Source organism: Orcinus orca, chromosome 16, assembly GCF_937001465.1.
Source record: "Orcinus orca chromosome 16, mOrcOrc1.1, whole genome shotgun sequence".
Classification (NCBI taxonomy): Eukaryota; Metazoa; Chordata; class Mammalia; order Artiodactyla; family Delphinidae; genus Orcinus; species Orcinus orca.
The window spans coordinates 22,678,335-22,698,882 of NC_064574.1; the positions used below are offsets into that span (position 1 = coordinate 22,678,335).

The 20,548-nt window shown below is 51.3% G+C and overlaps 2 protein-coding genes across 9 annotated transcripts in view; one reads left to right on the top strand and one right to left on the bottom strand.

The window, feature by feature from the left end:
- The first annotated feature begins 2,954 nt into the window (after nt 1-2,954).
- Nucleotides 2,955-20,548, top strand: part of BLCAP (BLCAP apoptosis inducing factor) — a 28,494-nt gene continuing 10,900 nt past the window's right edge. The window contains exons 1-4 of one of the 5 annotated variants that reach the window (XR_004484837.2): nt 2,961-3,113; nt 11,470-11,588; nt 17,026-17,240; nt 18,269-18,466. Coding sequence is in view for 1 of the 5 variants with exons in the window: in XM_004272829.3 (XP_004272877.1) it covers nt 11,646-11,909 (264 nt within the window). In the remaining 4 variants the exon portion in view is untranslated. Of the gene's footprint in view, nt 3,114-11,469; nt 13,394-17,025; nt 17,241-18,268; nt 18,467-20,548 lie in introns of those variants that run through there. The other 4 variants (XR_007472184.1, XR_004484836.2, XR_004484838.2 and 1 more) reach the window with 4 other exon arrangements.
- On the bottom strand, nt 7,226-9,672 carry NNAT (neuronatin). 4 transcript variants are annotated; one of them, XM_033433702.2, is made up of 3 exons: nt 9,480-9,672; nt 8,477-8,552; nt 7,226-8,236 (listed from the first exon to the last, which is right to left on the bottom strand). In XM_033433702.2, the coding sequence occupies exons 1-3, from the start codon at nt 9,549-9,551 to the stop codon at nt 8,007-8,009; spliced, it is 378 nt and encodes a 125-aa protein (XP_033289593.2). In that variant the 5' UTR covers nt 9,552-9,672; the 3' UTR covers nt 7,226-8,006. The 4 variants fall into 4 exon arrangements, with proteins under 4 accessions (XP_033289593.2, XP_004272875.3, XP_004272876.1 ...); XM_004272827.3 differs by having other exon boundaries at nt 8,472-8,552; XM_004272828.3 differs by lacking the exon at nt 8,477-8,552.

A 20,548-nucleotide genomic window follows, 5' to 3' on the forward strand; every position in this document is an offset into this window, starting at 1 on the left:
AAACACTAGTCCACCAGGGAACTCCCAGCAATTTGTACTTTTATATGTAAAACATAGTAGTCCATTGGATGGACATGCCGTATTTTGTTTATCCATTCTCCTGTTGATGAACATTGGGCTATATCCATGTTGAGCTCTGAGTAAATCTGCTATGAAAATCCTTGCCCAAGTCTGCTTGTAATAGCCACTTATTTCTCCTGGAATGAAAAGCTAAGAGTGGAAATTCTAGTCACAGCGTAAGTGTCTGTTTACATTTAGTGGAAACTGCCAGTTTTCTGAAGTGGTTGTACCAGTTTCCTCTCATGGGCAGTGTGCAAGAATTTCCACATCCTTGCCAACGCCCAGCCTTTCTCTTTTCTAAACAAGAGTTTCCACTGTGAGACTCCTCTTTTCCTCCAGTGTTGGATATTGGGTGTGCCTGGCATGAGTGCGTAGATCCCTCAGCCCAGAAGCAGCAAGACAGAGGTCACATCTAGTTTGTTTGAGTCTCAGCTACAGGAGGAATGGTCATCTTCTTGATGTGGATGAGACCCCAGGAACTGGGGTGGCAATCTTATGACCACGAGCATGAAACCAACATGAGGACAGCACAGCAGAGATGAAATGAACCTGAGAGATGGAATGTTTGTGATGACATGGTCAAGCCACTCAACTAACCTGTCACTGAGTGGCAGGGTATATTTATTTTTTTAAGCCAAGTGATTTAGGGTCTTGTTTTTGGAACTTGAATCATAAAGGATACAGTCCCTAAGCCCCCCCTTGTAACCAGACCGAATGGTGCCATTTCTGTCCTCCATAGCAGTCATCTCCACTGAGCATTCTTTCCTTCCTGAAACCTCCTCTCTGGGATCCCATGCTCACCTGGTCCTCCTCCTACCCCACGGGTCACTGCTTCTCAGCCTCCTTTCCTGGCTCTTCCTCTGCCTACTTATTAATCTACCTTCACTTTCTTAGGACCTCATCCAGCACCATGATGTGTGTACTGTGTGCTGATGTTACTGAAATATGTATCTCCAGCCCAGATCTCTCTTCTGAGCACCAGTCTCATATAAAGCGGCCTATTGACCCTCTCCACCCAACCATTGCCCAGGCTTTTCAAACTTACCTTCTTAGCCAAACTCTTGATCTTCCCCCTCAATTTGAGCCTGCTGCAGGCTTTACCACCTTAGTCAAGGGCTCTTTCATTCTTTCATACTCAAGGCAAAGATCTAGGTGTCTTTGCTAATGCCTCAACACCCACCCACATTCCATCTTACATTCTCTACGTCTCCACCTTCCAGGGTCACCATTCCTTTGCACTTGGAAACCTACAACAGCCTTCTGGCTGGTCTCCCCACACCCGCTCGCAAGTGCTTTCCAAGCCATGTAGGGTGGTCTTTCAGAGACCCAAACCTGGTATCATTCCCCTGATGAAAATGATAAAAAGATAAAGATAAAATCCAAATTCATTAGGTAGCACTACCTGCCCTACTTACTCCTTCCTCACCCTCAGCTGCTGCTTCCCACCTCCACATCTGGGACAAGTGGTTCTTTCTGCCTACAACATTTCCCCTCTCACTCTTGCCCTACAAAACTATCTTTGGTTTTTAAGCCTAAATGCCAGCTTCCCAAGGAGTTTCCACTCTTACCCTTCCCACTACATGAGGGTTCCATTAATTTTTTTTTTTTGGCCAGACTGCGCAGCCTTCAAGATCTTAATTTCCCAACCAGGGATCGAACCCGCGCGTTCGGCAGTGAGAACATGGAGTCCTAACCACCAAACTGCCAGGGAATTCCCCTCCATTAATTTTTCATAGCACTCTTCATATTCCCCCACAGCATTTCCAATCATGCATAATTACATATTGATTTGATTTAAATTATTTACAGATAGTGATCATTTGATGATTAAAAAAAATTTTTATTGACGTATAGTTGCTTTACAATGTTGTGTTAATTTCTGCTGTACAGCAAAGTGATTCAGTTATACCTATATATACATTTCTTTTTCATATTCTTTTCCATTACGGTTTATCACAGGATATTGAACACAGTTCCCTGTGCTATACAGTGGGACCTTGTTTATCCATTCTATATACAGTATAATAGTTTGCATCTGCTAATCCCCAGCTCCCAATCCATCCCTCCCCCACCCCCTCCGCCTTGGCAACCACAAGTCTGTTCTCTATGAGTCTGTTTCGTACATATGTTCATTTGTGTCATATTTTAGATTGCACATATAAGTAATTTGATGATTGCTTTTCCACCCCTCCCCCACTCTCCCCCAGTAGCCGGGCATCTCCTTGAATTAGAACAGCGCCTATTTCACGCTCCATTCTATCCTCTTGCCTTTAGCACTGCATTTACACACAGTAAGCTCTCAAGGAATGTGCTTATTTAGCTAATAAATCGATACATTGACTCATTTAATCCCTATAACAACCCTGTGAAGTAGGCATTTCATCAGATTCGGGGAAGCTAACAGTCGGGGTGGGCAAGTGGCTCGCCTAAAGTACAGGGCAAGAAGAAGAGTCAGGTCCTGACCCAAGTCAAATCCTAAATTCTGAGCCGGAATATTTCCGCTCCTGACCTTTGGCCTTGGTAAAGGGGCCAGGGAGGAGGCGGACTTTGAGCCACGGGAACGTTTTCACAGATTACACGGGTCATCCACGAGGACCAAAGCGAACAAACGTTCACCGACAGAGACTAGGGTACGCCCCCTCCGCTCTAAATGTGTAAAGATCACAATCCACTGCATATGTATGAGGGGACCAAGGCGGGGGGGGGGGGGCGTGATTCGGAGCTGTCCTGGATGCGCCTGATCAAAAATACTTCGGATTTGAAGACTTCAGAACCCCCAGATTTCTGAACACATTAGCAAAAAGTCTTCAAATGGTCATCTGTGGCACACGTTAGGAGGATATCGGGCATAGAAGACCCCCCCAATTTAGGTCGTATTATCAGGCATCTGCCGTAGGCAGCCCGATCCCAGAAGGGGTCCTCGGTCGGCTCGACTAGAAGACGAAGGGGGCGTCTCCCCTGCTTCCTGCGGCGTCGGAGGCGAGTTGAGGTGGTGGCAGGCTGCGGCTACGAAGGCGTCAGCGGTGGCGGTGGCGCCATGGCAGGGCTCGCAGGTACCGTGGCGTCGGCCTCCTGGGGGCGGGATGAGAGGCCCTTAATGCGGCCGCGCCGCCATGTTGTCCCTTCGGGGTCACCTTAGGCGTCGTCCGGTCCCTCTCTGGGGTTTTCCTTCCGCGCACCCTGGGGGCCGCCCCTGTCCGGTGTCACGTGATTGCCCTGTTTGGCCCCCCCAGCCTGGGCCTTGGGGGGGTCTCTTCGTGGCCCGAGGGCAGGGCACTGGACTCCTGGGTTCTCGTTCAGGCCTCCAAGGTCAGCACTCGCCTGTCTGCTTCTGGGATGGGGCAGGCAGAGCTGGGGAGCTCGGGGCTGGGGGTGCGACAACCTTCTTTCCGGCCCCGGTGCACGTGGCAGGGGACCCAGCTTCTGAGATGCCTGTCACTCTGTCCCCGCCGCTTAAGTTACCTTTTTTTTTTTTTTTTAAACCAGAAGGGGCGTGGGGGAGAGGAGAGAAAAGGGTCTCCCTCCCCGGGTCCCCGCCTTGGTGTCTGGGGTGATAGGTTGACGCTCTGCTTTGGGTCGCGGGTGCTTCTTACTCTCTCTAATTTTACACCAAGTCCGGACACCCGTTCCCTTTCCTACAGTATATGTGGGGAGTGGCTCTCAAGGGCAGCTGAAGGAATGGGTTGCCTGGCACACTAATGGCCTGGAGAGAGGAATGGGGGATGGGGGACAGTTGTTTTTCCTTCCCTCTTCCACACCTTATTTAATTTCCTTCCAGGCCTCTGTGTCCCTTTTCAACGCTAAATGTTGGGGCAGACTGGGGTCTGTCCTGGGAAAGAAACGGCCTTTCTGTTTATAGGTTCGGATCACGTTTTATCCCTTTCAGGGAACTGGTGTTTTGGGGACAGCTTCTGTTTGCCCTGCTTGACATGGTACAGCCATCCCCTCAGCCTTCTGGACGGCAACACTAAAGCCAGGACACACACACACACACACACACACACACACACACACACGTTCCAGCTTAAGTGCTAATGCCAAGTGTTAGATCTTGTTTGTTTGTTTGTTTGTTTTAAATCAGAGACTAATTAATGTCAGCGAATCTGTTGAAAGATTGCCGAGCCCTGGTCGGTTTCCAGTGACCAGATCACTTCCGTATCTGAAATTGGTCTTGTTAGAATTGCTGCCAAAAACAGTTTAACCTTTTATCTGTAACATGTTGTTTCAAAGAGGAATCTGGAAGGCTGGGTTTGGCTGTCTTTTTCTGTTGTTGTTCTCTTATCTTTGAAACATATGCATTCCATTTCAAGCCTGTAGCTGTATGATATACCAAGGACCATGTGTTGCCTGCCTCTCTGACTTCCTGTTCTGGGAATGCTCTGGAATCTGGATCCTGCTGGGGAATGGGCCCCGTGGGAGGGAGAAAAGGAGGCAGAGGGGAAGCAGGATCATAACCAGAGAAGATGGTGACATGTCTCTGGGGCATATAGAGGAAATCAGATGTCTCCAGGGAAAAAGAGGCTGTTGTTAGACTAATGTTTTGTATATATGTGCACGTTTAAATCTCTGGGGGAAAACTCACTGCAAATTCAGAATCTCACTGTAGGGTACTGGCTTCTGAGTAGATAGAAGTTTGAAAATAAATGTCTGGCAAATGACTCACAGCACACCTGCTCCCTCATCCAATCCTACCCAACCCACATGCAATAAGCTGTTGCTGTCCTGCAGCGGAAGCTCAAGAAACTTGTCCTTCATTCGCAATCCAGATATTCCACAGGTAGAGGTAACAGTGTCACATAGCACCACACACTTCCGACAGTCATGGTACCTAGACCCCTCTGCGGTTTCACCTCAACTGGTTAGGCTAAGAAACTAACATCCTTTGGGGGCATTAGTCCCAAGAGTCTTGCCTGTTGCTGGAGTCTCACAAAGCCATTCCAGTTCCCTCATAACTCAACTGCTCGATCCTTGGCCTCGTGGGGGCAAAGTCTTGAGGATGTGGTAGAGAAAATTTAAGCAAAGGGGGGGCCTGTGGACTAAGGGCTTTGCAACAAAACTGTAGTCATTTTCAACTCTTTTTGTTGCTCTCTATCAGAATAAAATGTTTTAATGGTATTGCTTCTGGAAAAAATGTTATAAACAAGATGTGTTTGGACTAGATTTCTAAGCATTGCACAGGAATAGAAAGTGAACACATTCCTTCCATCTTCTCTGGTGGACTGTGTTTCCTGCCATAACATGAGGGTTTGGATGGGGCATGAAAGGGGGGAGTGGACATTGCACATTCAAGCCACCCATGCGGGTGCAGCCCATCAGGGCAGCCCTTGCCTGGAAGTCTGTCATTTCATCATGCCACACTCAGAGCCCTGCTGATGGATGGATGGAGAAAGCCCTGCAGTTGGGCTTTGCCAAGATCATCTGGAAAGCCCTGGGGCTGCCAGCAGCCTCCTGCCTTTTAAAAGGGGGCCTACAGTGTCGAGAGCAGCCAGACACTTCAATGCTGCTGCAGCCTGTCCCCCTGAACCCAGCTACCTTATAACTGGGCTGAGATTAGAGAGAGCATCTGGGGCATTGGGGCTGTGGGTACACCCCTTGAGGGCTCTGAGGGGAGGGGCACCCTTTATTGAGAACACATGTTGAAATATGTTCATGGTTCTCTGCATTTAGTGTGGAAAACCACAGAAACTCCCAGTCTTGAGGCTTGCCAGGATACAGGCTTCAGAAGGGAGGTGTGGGCATTGCCTGCTGCTGAGTCACCCTGGGGCAAGAGGAGACCTACCCCACCAATAGGCTACAGTAGGGGCTGGAACCACCCAGCCTGAGGAAGATGAGGCTCCGATCGCCCATCCGCACCCTAGTCCCATTGAGTCCTGATTGCCACTTTGATGGCAGAATGTTTCTAGTATGTTGGGGTTCACTGGATCTTAGCAGTCCTTTTACAGAGGAGAACCGAAGGTGGCTAGGAGTGACCTGACCAGGTTCCCTGGGCTGACTGATAGCAAAGCCAATACTGGAATTGAGGTCTACACCCTCCACCTCCATAATTCTCTTATCTTGAACTGAAGTTATAGGTGCCTCTAAAGGTGCTAGTGGTTGGGCTGAGAAACGCTAGGACCCTAGCGCAGGGGCGGGTAACATCAGGCTCAACGGATTGAGGCCCTTTGTGCTCCAGAATTGTTTGTGACAACTGTGACTAAGGGATTTGAGGAAGTGGCAGAAAGATTTATAGCCCTCCAACTCACGCCCTGGATGTTGACCCAGGAACAGGTGTGTGGTGACAGGGGCACACAAAGCCAGAGACAAGGCTGAACAGGCGGCAGGGCCATTTGGTGAAGCAGTCAGCTGACCCCACGTAAAAGAAGCCCTGACTCACTGAGGAGTGGGAGAGAGAACTTGGGAGCCGAGCAGGCAGCCCACCCTACCACCGTGGCATGATGGCAGGGGAGAGCCCAGGGCCCGGGACCTGGTAAGCACCCTTAAGGATATGGAGGCTCGTGCTGGGAGAAGCAGAGGACCCAGTAGTGGGGAGAGTGAGCTGGAGAGAGGTTCCTGAGGGTGGGGGAGGAGACCCTGGGAAAGTAGGCGGGCCTGGCAGGATGCCCTTGTAGTGGTTCTGGTAGAGGTGATAGGGCTGGGAGGGATGAGCTGGGTGGGGGAGGTGCCACACCACACGTTTTACCCCATAGTCATTGTCCAAACCAGTGCCCCCCCACCCTCCCCCACCCGCCCTGCTCATTTCCTTGGGGATCTTGGATGGAGATAAGACTGTGTTCTGAATTCCTGATCACCCTCTTGGTCCCTAGTACCTCCGTTTTGAGGGCTCGTCCCACTTTCCCCCCTCCTATCTTTTCCCTCCTTCCATCTTTCCCACTGATTACTTGCCAGAGCCCCTTATTCCAGGAAAACTGAAGGCACCCACACCTTTGGGCAGGTATAAGTGGTCCCTTATTCCGAGACCACAAGTGAAGATGTCCACCTTTTTCTTTGGGTGGTGGTGCGGGCATGCGGTCCTTTATCTCAGGACAGTGTTGAGATGGAACTGGGTGTGTGAAGGTTTATTCCCATTTTGTTGCTTCCCCTCCGTCCCTCTCCTAAGTACAGTGCACATCAGCCCAGTCTTAGAAGTATGTGTTGAAGCCGGAAAAGAAGTCACAGGAGACAAAACTTTTTGGTGCGCCTCCACCGCCCCGCAGGGTCCTGGGACACTGTGCGAGACAGGGGAGGTACTTTTTTTAATTTTTTTGTAGAGGCGGTCCCTGTCCTCCAGGAGCTTACAATCTAGCCGGGGAGACACAACTAATGCACACTTATACAATCATTACAATTAGCAGTTACCACAATATTGACCACAATTGCGTGAGACCTGGGGGATGCAAGATCAGTGAGGGGTTGGGGGCTTGGAGAAGGTGTTTTGGTAAAGATGGGATTCGTTTTCTTGTTCAGTAGGTCCAAATTGAGTGACACATTTCTTTTGGGTGGGAGTGAGGCGAAAGAGGAACTGAGGGAGCAAAGGCAGCAAGGCTGGAATGCACATGCCGTAGGCAAGGGACAGTGAGAGGGCCCCGCTCTGTTTCTTAACCCTCCTCCCTCACCCTCTGCCCTCCAGCCCCGCCACACAGGCACGCAGTTGTCACTTGTCTGCTGCACGGAGATTCAGGGCTTCGGCTGGTGAAGTTGGAATGTCCATTCTGCTGGCTGGTGTGGTTGTCTGGATCTCTGTGGTGCGGCCTGCTGGCATGGCCGTGGCTGTGGGGCTGGGATGGCGCTGTCCCGATTTGGTCCAGATCTGAATGCGTTGCCTGTGCCCAGATCTCAGGGGTCTGCTCCCCCCATTCCCCCCTCCTCCCTCTACCGCCACCCGCAGTAGGATGGGTGCAAAGGGGTGGGGAAGGGATCTGGTGGTGTCGTCATTGTCGGTGCTGCTTCTCCGGGGGCCTACCGGCCCCTCACTGACCTTGGCAAGTGCTCCTCTGGCGAGAGGGCACAGGGGACGCCCCATTCCTGCGCGGCACTGGCTCCCATGCTGGTGGAACTGCACAGGAGCACCTGGTGACAGGGCCGCCCAGGGGAGGGGGCTGGAGCCTCAGTTGGGGGCCCGCTGGCGGCGCTCTCCCAGCACGTGCCGTCCGGTTCTCGACACGGTGTACGCCAGCTTCTGCAGGGAGTACCTGAACACCTGTGGAGAGAGAGAGAGACCCAGGACCTGCCCTTAGAGGCGAGCACCCGCAGCGTGTCTGTAGTGCTGCCGTGCCCGCCCCCGCCCCCGCCCCGCCCCCCGCCCCGCCCGCCTGTCCAATGAGGAGAGGCGGGTGCGGGCGCAGCTTGTCCACGAGTCAGGGCAGCTGGAGCTTTTCCAACTGTGCTGAAGGCTGCATGGCCGCAAGCTGATTGGACCCACAACTTAGGTATACCTCACTTCTCGCAATGGGCTGTGTCCCTGGAGGATTTCGAAAAGCGAATCCTACCCAGTAAATGCAGCATTCCAGGAACACCTTGAAGGAAATATGCGATTCCTTTGGCAAAGGATTCCTTTAGCAGGGAATTCTTCCTGCAAGGGGTGCTTTTAGGGTAGATGATTTTATGGGCAAAACAATTTCTTCTGATTTATTTCTTTTTACACAAAGCGCTTTGCCTCTATTTTTTTTTTTTTAATAAAGCGAACTGTCCTTTTTCGGAAGCGCTTTTTTTCTGTTCTATTTTTCCTGCAAAGAACCTTTTCCTCTAACTGTTTTCTTCAAAGCGCTCTTATCGATTCATAGTTTGTTAGCTCCTTTGTCTAATATTTTTTCTGCAAGGCGCTTTTTATCTAATGCATTTTTTTCTGCCAAGTGCTTTTGTCTGATTTATTCTTCCTGCAATGCGCATTTTCTCTAATTCATTTTTTCCCGCGAATTTTTCTGATTTGTTATAATCTTGTTTGCGGAGTGCTGTTTTTGTTTTTCCCCTGAGAAGTGCCTTTTTCTAACTTATTTTTTGTCCCACCCCCGCAAGTACTATATTTTCTAAAGGAAAATTTCCCCGCAATGCGCAATTTTTTTAAGGCGGAAAAATTCCGCTGTGTGAGCGGTAAAGTCTCTTTTCGCAAAACAGAAGTGCCCCGCCTCCCTCCTGGGGTCGAGTCTCACGTAGCGGTATTTTCTTACCACGTTGGTCGCTAAGAGCCTCGGCGATCGTCCGCGGCTGGCGCCCGCCGCGCCCCAACTCTTTGTTCCCGGGCGGGCGCATTGGGAAGGGTCTACGCGAGGAGGAGGGCGCAGGGGACGGGCGGGGGCGTGCGGTGCCGGCCGCGGCACTTGGGTGGGCAGGGATCGCGGCAATCAGGACAGGACGGGTCGGGATGCGGCAATTGTGACGCGGGCTTGCCGGTTCAGGGGGCGCACATCGCGACCCTCTCCCACCCAGCACCCGGGCACACTTACCTGCAGCAGCACGCGGAAAATGTACCAGCCGATGATGAGCAGTTCAGCCGAGGCTGCTGCCACTGCTGCCATGGTTCCGAGAGTGGTGGGTGGGTGGTTGAGAGCGAGTGCTGCCGGTTCCGAGGTCCGTTCGCCTCTCGGAGTCCGCTGTTGGGCGCACTGCCGCAGCCGCGGTGGCCGCGCCTTAAGTATCCGCCCACCGCCCAAGTGCGCATGCGCGCTTGGGGGGGGGTCCGTGAGGAGGGGTGGCCGGGGGCGCTCCTCATTCGTCAGGAGAGGGAAAAAAATAATCCATCTGTTCTTTCCACACCGACCCCCGCCTCCTGAGTTCATCTTAGCCCCTTTCCAGAAGATTCCGCTGTGCCCGCGTTTGAATTTTAATGTAAAATGGAGGGGAAATGCAACTCTGAGTTAGCGCATAGGGTAAGAGTACGGGTGCGCACCCCTTAGTAGCGGAGCCCATCTCTCCAAGCCCGGGCCTGCAAATTCGAGCCCAGTGTCCGGTGCCACGCCAGATCACACCTGGGCAAGGATGGAAAAGCAGAGGGACCTAATTTAGAGAGGGATCATCTGCCCCGCGGAGCAAAAACAGGTGCCCCTTCCAGAAGCCTTGGCTTCACAGGCCCCCCCGCTCAGCACTCTTTTTCTAATATTCGATGTATTAGAAGACCACGTCCTCTGCTTTGCGAGAGCCTCTGAGCGCGGAACCTTTCCCTGATGCCCGCATCCCGCTTCTTACGGTTGCTAGATCTACAGCGGTGGCAGCTGTAGGGAGCCGAGCCAGGGCACTGAGCCCTAGGTGCAAAAGCGATAGTCATCGGGTGTCTACCCTGTAGGAGGGATGGCGCCTTTGTATGCACGGAAGGGATGGGATGAGCTCTCCGAAGAAGTGGTCTGAATGCGCTCTGGGATAGTTTTCTGCTAGGCGGGTAATTCAACCTCTGCTCCCCTACCCCCCAGGCGCTGGTAGGTCTTCCTCAGCCAGCGAGGTTCTTTGTACCCGTTGCGCTGGGCGTCTGGAGCTTGGAGGAGGGTTTTGCTACCGCCGCCAGAGGGTCGTGGCTGCTGCCGCTCCGATTCTTGGCGCGGCACGAAGACCGGAATGCGGTCTGCGAGCGCGGCCCTGGCGCACCGGTGGCCCGCTGCTCGAGAGCACCACTTCTCTCCAGCAAACTGCCTGGCACAGGGGCCAACTGGCATTTGCCCCTATGTGAATAGAAAATTAATTTTGATTAAAAGCTCATAGAAGTCAAGTTCTATACAGTGCCGGCAGCAGATGGAGAGCACAAGGCAACCCAGAGAGGTCAGTTTGGACTAAGTAGCATGGTGATTTTTTTCCCCCTACATTGACTTTCGAAGAAGTTGGCCGATTTTAATAAAATGACGCCGGATTATTTGAAAAAGGCAAGCTCATTCTAGGCTGCCATCTTAAAACAAAATATTCGGTGATGCTGCCGCGGCGCCTTCCCAGAGCTTGCAAGGATCCATTGCCGGCAATCTCCCGCCGGCAGTGCGCCACTAACTACTTTAACTCTCCACTGAGCACCTGCTGTGAGAGATACTAGATACAGAATCCTTTTCTTATTCCTCAGGGGTCACAGCATGGAGCCCATGGCCGTCCGGTGGCAACCACAGGGCGGTATTGTGAGGTCTGGGTCCCTTGAGGACGGGCCGCAGCCCCAGGAGGCGATACATGATCTCTGCTGGGCAGGGCCCAGGCAAAGCCAGGCCACTGTGCCGGACCTGCCTAGAGCCCTCTGGCCTAGCCCCAAGAAGGGGAGACACCCAGGATGCTTCTGGAAAGGGTGACTTGGAGAGGAGTAGACTTCCATGGGTGGGCAGGGAGGAAAGGGCATTCACATTTGCTGTTGTTAACCATGATCCATTTTTCCAAATAAGTATACATTCTGTTCCTGTTTTTTTTTTTTTTTTTTTTGTCTGTCTGTCTGTTTCGTGTCTGTTTGTCTGTTGTGTTGACTTTTCTCTTCAGGATCCCTGCTGCCTTGGTGATCCCGGGCTGACAGCCAGAGACCACAGCGGCTCAGCTCCTGGAGAGCGAGGGTTGAAGAAAGCAGAGGGCAGCCGCCCGCGCCCGCTGGCTCCCATTAGGTCGGTTCCTGCAGCGGTGCCCGGTGGCCTTGGCGAAGGCCCTGTCCAGCAGAGATCATGTATTGCCTCCAGTGGCTGCTGCCCGTCCTCCTCATCCCCAAGCCCCTCAACCCCGCCCTGTGGTTCAGCCACTCCATGTTCATGGGCTTCTACCTGCTCAGCTTCCTCCTGGAACGGAAGCCTTGCACAATTTGTGCCTTGGTTTTCCTGGCAGCCCTGTTCCTCATCTGCTATAGCTGCTGGGGAAACTGTTTCCTGTACCACTGCTCCGATTCCCCGCTTCCGGAATCGGCACACGACCCCGGCGTTGTGGGCACCTAACAGCCAGCCCAGTTAGCTTTCCAAGGAAGCAGAAGACGGGAGGGGAGGCATTGACATAGGTCATAAAGCATTGGAGTTTCAAATCCCGCGGCCCTGCGGGGGCCACATTCCTGATGGCGCCTTTCTGGCCTGTGACGTTTTATCCTTATAATGTGAATAGCACTGACCGGTGCTTTTATCGTAGAGTCCTGTAGTCGTGGGTGGTCTCGTGGTTGTGTGTGTTCTGTCCCCATCTTGGCCCCTGACTGGCAGGATGGCCACCCCCCTCGCCTCATTCCCACGAGGAGCCTGCACCCATCCTGGTCAACTGCCCCAGCATGATCCGGGCAGATAAAATGCCAGTCTCATTGTCACCTCTGTGACCCTTCCTTGTCAGAGTGTTACTGACTCCTCCGTCCCTCTCTTGGCTTCCTGTTAGTTCTCTTTAGCCCTTTCCTTTTTTGGGGAGCACCTGTCCAAGACAGGGCTCCGTTTTGCACTTATCTCGAATATAAAGAGATTGCTGATGCCCGAGAGCCTCGCTTTTTCATTCTTCTTCCCTGGCCGGCGGGCTGGACAGAATTGTGTCTTGACTGCTGTCCACAAATCTTCAGTATTTTCCCCACGTCATTTTGAAGGAAGAAGTAACAGATACATGTTGCTCTTTCACCTGGGGGTCTGGGCTCCTGCTCAGCAGCCCAGCTTCGCTTCCTCTGCCCTTCCTCCTGCCTGTCTCAACTGTCGCAAGGAGGGGGCCTCATTTTGTCTCCCATGCATGCTCTGCAGGATTGATGTGTGGTGTGTTTACGTAGATCTAGCAGTCCCCAGCCGAGTGAATGGGAGAGTACTTGTGTGTTTCATAACAGCCACGATCCCCTGATAGGTGTTTGGATATTTTTTGGTGTGGTGTGCCGTGCGTGCGCGTGTGTGTATACGTACGTGTACAAGTACATGTGTAAATCCTTTTTAAAGAAGCTTTATCGAACGTGTTGTGATTTTGAGGTGTAGCAATAGCTAGCTTGTAGGGGCCGCTACAGTTGGTATTTAGTATGGGGATTGCAGAGTGACCAGCACACTGGACTCCGAGGTGGTTCAGACGAGACAGAGGGGAGCGGTGGCCATCGTCCTCATGCCAGGAGCTTCTCCGGTCCTGCGCGTATAGACTGTATACGTTACGAAGAATACACGGGAAGACTTTGTGACTGTCACTTGCTTTTTTCTTTTTCTGCGCTTCAGTAAAAGTGTTGGCACATGAGACTGTCTCCTGGCCCCTGCCCGCTGGGGATCAGCATGGTTGTCCTTCCAGTCTAAACCATCCATCTTTCTCTTGCCTGAAGGGGGAGGGAGGTGGGCCAGGCAGAGGACAGAACTGGAGGCAGTCCATCTAGGGGACGGGACTGCGGGGCCACACTTGTGGAACATTTGGACTGCTATTCTGGAGCTTTTATTTCTGGTGTGTTCGTTGCACAGCTGTTTGAAATGTTTAATAAAGCTTTATAAACTTTCCTCTGTGGTTTTATGTGGCTGCAGTCCCTTTGGGTCGTGGTGTTGGATTTCTGAGTTGGTGGGGGGCAGCGGGTAGCATGGAGGGGCTGAGGCCTTGGCGCCACAGTACCTTAGGCTGAAAATTTGATCTGCTCTCTGGAGAGCAGATGGTGGGATTGGGGGCGGGGGAGCAGGGGGCAGGCCAGGCGGTGAACAGGAGGGAGTCTGAAAGTTTTCAGAGATGAGACATTTGCGTTTCTCAGCTCCCATGGCTTCTCGCCTGAAACTGTTTCCCTCCGTAGGAGATTTGAGTAACCGATCCCTTGACAAACAACTTAAGACAGCTGGAGCTCTAATCATCAAGAATTTTTATGGTGCTGCTTTTGAAGTAAAAATAAAGTGAAACCCCTTATGGCATTTCAAGTGGAAAAATAAATAAGGTTGGCCGTCCACGTAGGGGGCTCCGGGCGATGGCTGGAAGTGCGGGAGTGGCGTGGTTCTGTGCCGTCAATGTGCACGTGCTCCCATGGCCGTGACCTTTGAGACAAAGCTGGGTGGCTTGCCAGGGCCCTGTGCTGGGTGTCCACCTCTCCATCTCTTCTCCTTCTAGAAAACATAACAGGAACACTGCCTGTCCAAGGCACAGGGCTGTTGTCAGAGTTTATTGTTGTAAAAGGGCTTGGGTTGTTTCATAAAAGGTCATCTGTTATACCTAGATTGGTAATTTATTGCTATGAAGTTTTGTGTAGTTTTCTCCTGCCCTTTGCAATCTCCGCATCGTCAGTGTATCCCTTTTTTCATTCCCACCATCGCCTATCAGTGCTTTTCCTTTTCTTCGTCAAAACTTGCCAAAGGTTTGTTCATTTTGAAGGTGTTTTCAGAGAACCAAGCTTACTGATTATGTCTGCTGGGTATTTTCCCTATCTGATGCTTTTGTGTTTTTACCTCTGCATTCTTTTGTTTCCTGCGTTTCTGGATGTATTTTGTGGTTCAGCAAAGTCTTGACAAGTTGAGGAGTGTTACACGTGGAAAGGATGGTTTGTTTAGCAAACATTGAGCCCCTGTACTGGGCTTGCTGGGGATTTCAGGGGCAAGACCCAGGCCTGACTCTCCAGGAGCGCATGACTCTAGCCTAGTGGGAAGACTTAAGAAAATAGACAACTGCAAATTCCAAAAACAAAACAAACAAACAAGGCTTTTGTGGCCACGCTCTCCTGTGGAGGCACCTGGATGATAAATGAAGCCAAGATTATTGCTTACTTTGCTCTCCCTCAGAAAGCAGCTTTCTGTCATAGGTCAAGCTCACTAAAGAGTCACAAACAGGCCTCCCTCTGAAAGATTTGTGGCCCTTTGCAGCAGGGAGCCTGCAGCCCACCCTTTCCAAGGTGATGCCACATCAGCGTTCTGTCTGCCCAGCACTGCTCTCCACCTGCCAAGGCAGCACCAGCAGCACCCTGCCCCCTCTGCCTGAAATGCCTTTCAGGAAAATGAGAAGTGGATACCTCTTCTGGAAAAGAGCAGGGTACCAGGTCTTAGAAAACCACACCCTGCAATTCTGCCAGTCGCCGCGGCTCCTAGTGTTGCTCGTGTGGTACCTGGTAACCACAAGATCCCATGAGGCCTAGGTCTGGGCTTCTTTAGGAACTGGTCTGTGCCCTGCTCTGTGCCTCAGTTTCCTTGTAGGTAAGATGTGGGCTTTGGAGCAAACACAGTCTTCCTACCCCTAATATACTGGGAATCCTTTCTCCGAGGATCTTCGGGTCCTCCTGGATGCATTTGAGGGAAGGTGATTGAGCTCTAGGAAGGTGGCACTGCCCTTGCAGGGCAGCCTGCATATGCCTTATGCTTTAATGATTGTACCACATGCGCCTAGATATGCCTCTGTCAGGAAGCCTTCCTGGACTCTTCCCTCTCCCTAGAGATCCAGTTGCCTAGATGACTTCACCCAGCCCTCTGTTGAGTGCTAGTGGTCATGCAGACTTTCTCTTTCGCAGTGATTGGGCTCCCCTGACCTCCCTAGGGGGCTTGCATTGTTATTTAATCTGAGGTACTTGTCAGAATCCTGTACAGGACCAGGCCTTGGGGTCACACAGTGGACAGGGTGGACCATCTCTGCCATCAGGGAGTCATCCAAGCTAATGGGAAAGGGGATGACCTTGGGCAGAAAATCCCACAGATAGATATCATATGGACTGTGGCAGGTGCCCTAAGAGCAGTCTAGGGGGCACCTGGTGTGGGCTGGGGAGGATTGATGTTCAGGCTGAGACCTGAGGACAAGTGTAAATGTTGGAGCAGTGAAATAACAAATGAGATGTTATTTCTCACCATCTAATCAAGCATCTCTGCTTACAGCTGAAGAGACTGGGCTGAAAGCAAAATGAAGGACCACCAGTATCTGGCTGCCCTGGAGGGCTGTATTGGGAGATAGTAAGGGGGGTTGAAGGTTGACGTGTTGGTGGCGGTCCCCCAGACCCAGTCCTGAGTGAGAAGTCTTCAGTTTCCAACTGACTGGAGCCATCACAGACAAGGATCTGATGGGAGTAGGGGGTGACCCAATCAGAACAGCATTTAATTTAAGGTGGGATTTTTTTCAGTAGGGAACAGGATAGCATTTGAGCAGTAACAGCAGCAGGACTGTCAAGAAGGTCACTGCCCTGTCTAGATCATTGGGAATGGGGAGGAGTAGATCCAAGGAGCCATGGTGGGTGAGGAGGGGAAGGCAGGAGAAAGAGCAGGCTGGGGAGGGAGGACAGAGAAAGATGAGAGACTCCCATTGAATAGCTGCAGGAAGTGAGGTCAGGGAGGGGGCATCCCTTGTGTTCAGTTGGCTGCGGGAGCCAGAACCCAGTCTCCTGGCGTCTATTGCAAAGCTCACCCCTCATCCCCCAGCCCCCTAAAGGGAGAAAGGGTCACTGCTCTGAAAAGAGGGAGGAACTAAGCAGTGCTGTCCTCAGCAAGCCAGGGAAGGTGATCCTGACTAAAAGCCAGAAGAGGGGCAGAGTTTGGTCTGCCAGGCTTCAGGGAGAGAATTCCATATCGCGAGAAAAACTTTGATTAGAGCGGGCTCAAGATGAAGGGGAGGAGCTGGCCGAGCAGCAGCTGGAGGCTTCAGACAGAAGCCCTGGGTCTCCCTCTCCGGCTCAGTGGGCCGGGACTTGGGGAACACTTTAGGGCCGACAAACCTTGAGCGACAAGGTTTCAGGGAGCCCGGGCCCTATGCCGCCACCTCTTTGACCACACGTCCCTGAGCCTCAGTTTCCTCACTGGCAAAATAGAGATGGTAACACCCCCTGTAGCCTGGCTCAAGGCCAAGTCTTCACAAATGTTACTGCCTCTCTTCTGTGCCCTACCACCCTCCACCGACCCTTACTGGGCTCAGGCTTCATAGGGATGTGGTATGATCGTCCAGCTCTCCCGCTCATTCATTCCTGCAGGGAGCATTGCCAGGCCCTGCGCCCAGCCCAGAACCTGATAAGACCATGCCCTCCGTGAGGAGCTCCTGCGGCAGCAGCGGGGAGGGCATCGAGGCAGTCCTGCAGGCGCATGATCACTGTGCTGTGTCATTGGGGCTGTGTGGAGTTAGGGAGAGACCTCATTTGCGAGGCCGGATGTCAGCACCTCAACATGAATTCCCTTAATTATTTTTTACAAGCCCCGAAATGACAAGATCCTAAAAGGGAGAGGAACACCTAGACGGTGCTCTTTCCTGAGAGGCCAGAACCCTGGCTTTGCATCCCTGCTTGGCCACCAGCTCGCCTAGGACCGTCCATGGATTTTTCCCTCTTGGAAAGAAATCACTGCCCATTCGGCCTCCTCCTCATGAGGAACTGGTGCGGGGATGTTTGAGAGTGCCCTGTCAGATACGGGGTAAGCACGAACCTTCTCCACAGACTAACCCTTTGAGCGGTTCTGGCCTCTCACCTCTTTTCCTGGACAACCTGTGGAGAGTCTACAGGGGGACGCCTCACTGCTTCTTCCGAAGCTAAACTCTGCCGATCCCTGCCCCACACTGCTAGTGGCCGTTCTCTAGGGCAGGGCGGGGAGCTGAGCCCTGGGCCTGATCCCCACCCCCTTGCCACGTGACCTTGCTCTCCTCTGCTCATTCTTCTCCAGGCACCGCCCCCCAACGCCCATCTGTTCACCTAGGAGGGGTTGGCCCAGGAAGTCTTTAACGTTTCGAAAGCCATCTTCTGTGAAATATCAGTGAACTTTATCCTTGTTACTTCAGTCTTAAAAGTATTGGTTGAAAGAAAGTATGTTAAGACAAGCAAGCATTTAATCAAAGGGTTTTTTGCATTAAAGAATAAACTTTACATCTCTGGGGTGCAGAAGTGTCAAGAATCTTAGAGTCAAAGCAGACTCGGGAGGGTCTCTGAGGGAGGAAGACAAACATAACCCTTCCTTGGTTCCCTGTTGCTTGTGGTCCTGACTCAGCTTGGCTGTCAAAGCCCTGAACCACCCTTGAGGGTGGGGGCTTGATCTTTGTCCCTTGACCAGGCACAGCACGTGTCTGACCAGGCCTGGATAGAACCTGCTGGTTGGCTGGCCAGGGCCGTGGATGGCTGGAAGGCTCAGTCAATCTCCAGACTCCCTAAGGAGCTGAGTGGCCCTCACTCTCCTAGAAGTGCGGGGATTCAATGCGCCTCCCAAGGCTCCTCTTGGCAACTCTGAAGTGGCAGTATTTTCCAGCCTCTAGGGTCATATTTTACACACAGATATCACAGACACTAATATGTCACAAAAGATACGTGAGAAGAACCTTGTAAAAGGCTCTATAGCCTGGTATCCTTCCTGTGGCAACAGGTGGCTGTGAATCACCTCCCCTCCCTGGGCCTCAGTTTCCCCATGTGTAAAATGAAGCAGTTGGACTAGATAATCCTTGAGTTCCTTTCTAGCTCTAGCATCACCCTCAGATGCCCTGGTACCCAGAACAGTAATTGGACAAGGGGCATGGTGACCCCAGGATCTGGGTCAGTCCACATCTTGGAGCATGGCGGAACCGATGGCTGCAGCCCCCTGGAAGCTGAACGTGGCAGGAACTGGCTGAGAGATTTTTTTGCTGATGGTGAAATGTCCTGGCAGAGTCTATGCAGGTAGGTTGATACAGGTGAGGGGAGGGGTTGGGCTGTCCCTCCCTTGTGGTCCCCGAGTAACATATCCTTGCAGAGTCAGAAGCTTCCAGGACTGTTTGCTGGGTGCCAGCTAGATTCAGCCACTCATATTGGCAAAGTGGGTGAACCGTCTTTCCGCACACTGTCCTGGCAGGGCTTGCAGAAAGACTTTCTGCTGCCACCCTTAAATGCTTCCCTGCAATTCATCGTTATTGTGTCTAGAATCATACCTTCCTATAGCCTTTTGGTTCCCTGTCCAGGTGGCATATTCTCTGAGGATGTTGTGGTCCTGATGCCATAATCAGCCAGGAATAACTTAGCTCAGTGTCAGAGCCACAAGGGGAAGACTTGTCCAAAGTTGGAACTCTGACTATTGAAAGAAAAATAATAATCCATTTTCAACCTCACCTCAGAGCACACCCCCAAATTCAAAAACTTTTGATCAGAAAGGAGACATAAACCCATTAAAAACCAGAGAGGAAAAAAAAAAAAACAGAAAAGGAATTGGATATTTAAAGTGTCTGAAAGGGGGAGCCCCTCTAAGCTAAAAAGCAACAAAATGCAAGAAGGCAAAGACCGACCAATTTGAATACATCAAAACTAAGTATTTCCAAAGTCAAACAATATCACAAGCAGAACCAAAAGGCAGAGTGGGTAAACTATTTGCAGATCCATACTGTGTAAGAGATCACACGCAAAAGCTTAACAGTGAAAATGCAACAGATAGGTATGTAATTCATGTAAACAGCTTACAGAAGAGGAAATAGAACTGACAAAATTTTTTGAAAAAATATTCAATTTCACTAATAACAGAAGATCAAAGATAAGAAACAAAAAAGAAGCACTAGTTTTCACCAGCAAATTAGGGGAAAAATGTTTAAGAATACTCAATGCTGATGAGGATACAGTGGAAGAGGCACTAAGTGCGAAGGGGAATGTGAATTGGTGTAAGTTTTTGGAAAGTAATATAATAGTCAAAGAGAGGAGAGAGATGAAAGTTTCAAGAAAGGGCAAATGGCCTATATATTTATACAACATTTATTGAGTGTCTGCTTTGTGTCAGGCATGGTGCTGGGTGTTAAAATGTGAAGATAAATAAGCTATATTATCTGCTCTTGGGCACACAGTCAAAGAGGTAGAAAAACACAGATTCTAAAATGATATGTAGTAGTAAGAAGGCCAGAGCTATGCTTGGGACACATGCAAAGCATGGAGCAGCTGGGGTGGGTGGTACAAGTGTGAAGCTTTATGGGAGTATCCAGGGAGGTTCCTAGAAGAGGTGCCTGGATGAGTAGGAGTTATTCAGGTAGAGGACAGAGACAGAAGTGAGAGGCATCATGGATGAACTCATAGACAGCGTTGCCAAAGTGTGAAATAAGAGGCAGGGGATGGAGAAGGCGGGACCGGATCACCTAGTGCCATGACTGTCTAATTGAAGAGTTTGGTCTTTTTCCTCTTGACAACAGGGAGTCACTGAAGCATTTTGAGTGGGCACGTGCCATGGTAAGATTTCTGTTTTAAGATGATGACTCTGGTTACTTGGAGACATTTGGAGGTGTGAGAACCAGTGAGGAGATGATTGCTTTGGTCCAGGTAGAGAGGGCAAGGCCTGAATTAGGGTGGGGGCCAAGAGGATGAAGAGAAGGTAAAGTTAGGAGAAGCTGCTGACTGACTGTTGCTGGGGTCAAAGAAAGAGAGTCAAGGATGCCTCCCCTGTTTGTGTCTTGGGCGGATAGGAGAATACCCAGGAGAAAGAGCAGGCTTGGGGGGGCTAGAAGAGGATCGTTGAGCTCCATTTTGGACAAGTTGAATGAAAGGTGGGCATCCAGGTGGAGACGGCCTGTGAGGAGCTAGGAGAGAGCTTGGATCCCAGCAGAGATTTGAATGAAAGATTTGGGTTGTGACTGATGGCAGTTGTAGCCATGGACTTTTGTGAGCTGCCCTAGGAGAATGGCAGCTGAGAAGAGAAAGGGGGTCTAAGACAGAGAACCTCTCCCCCATTTAAGGGTGGGCAGAGAGAAAGAAAAGCTCACAAAGGCAAAAGAGAAAGCAGAAAGATATGGA

Coding starts and splice junctions, on each gene's coding strand:
- NNAT (XM_033433702.2), bottom strand. CDS start 9,551: ATGGCAGCAGTGGCAGCAGCCTCGGCTGAACTGCTCATCATCGGCTGG. Junction 8,553..9,479: donor TTTTCCGCGTGCTGCTGCAG/GTAAGTGTGCCC, acceptor ATTTCCTTCAAG/GTGTTCCTGGAATGCTGCAT. Junction 8,237..8,476: donor GACACAGCCCATTGCGAGAA/GTGAGGTATACC, acceptor CTCTCTCCACAG/GTGTTCAGGTACTCCCTGCA.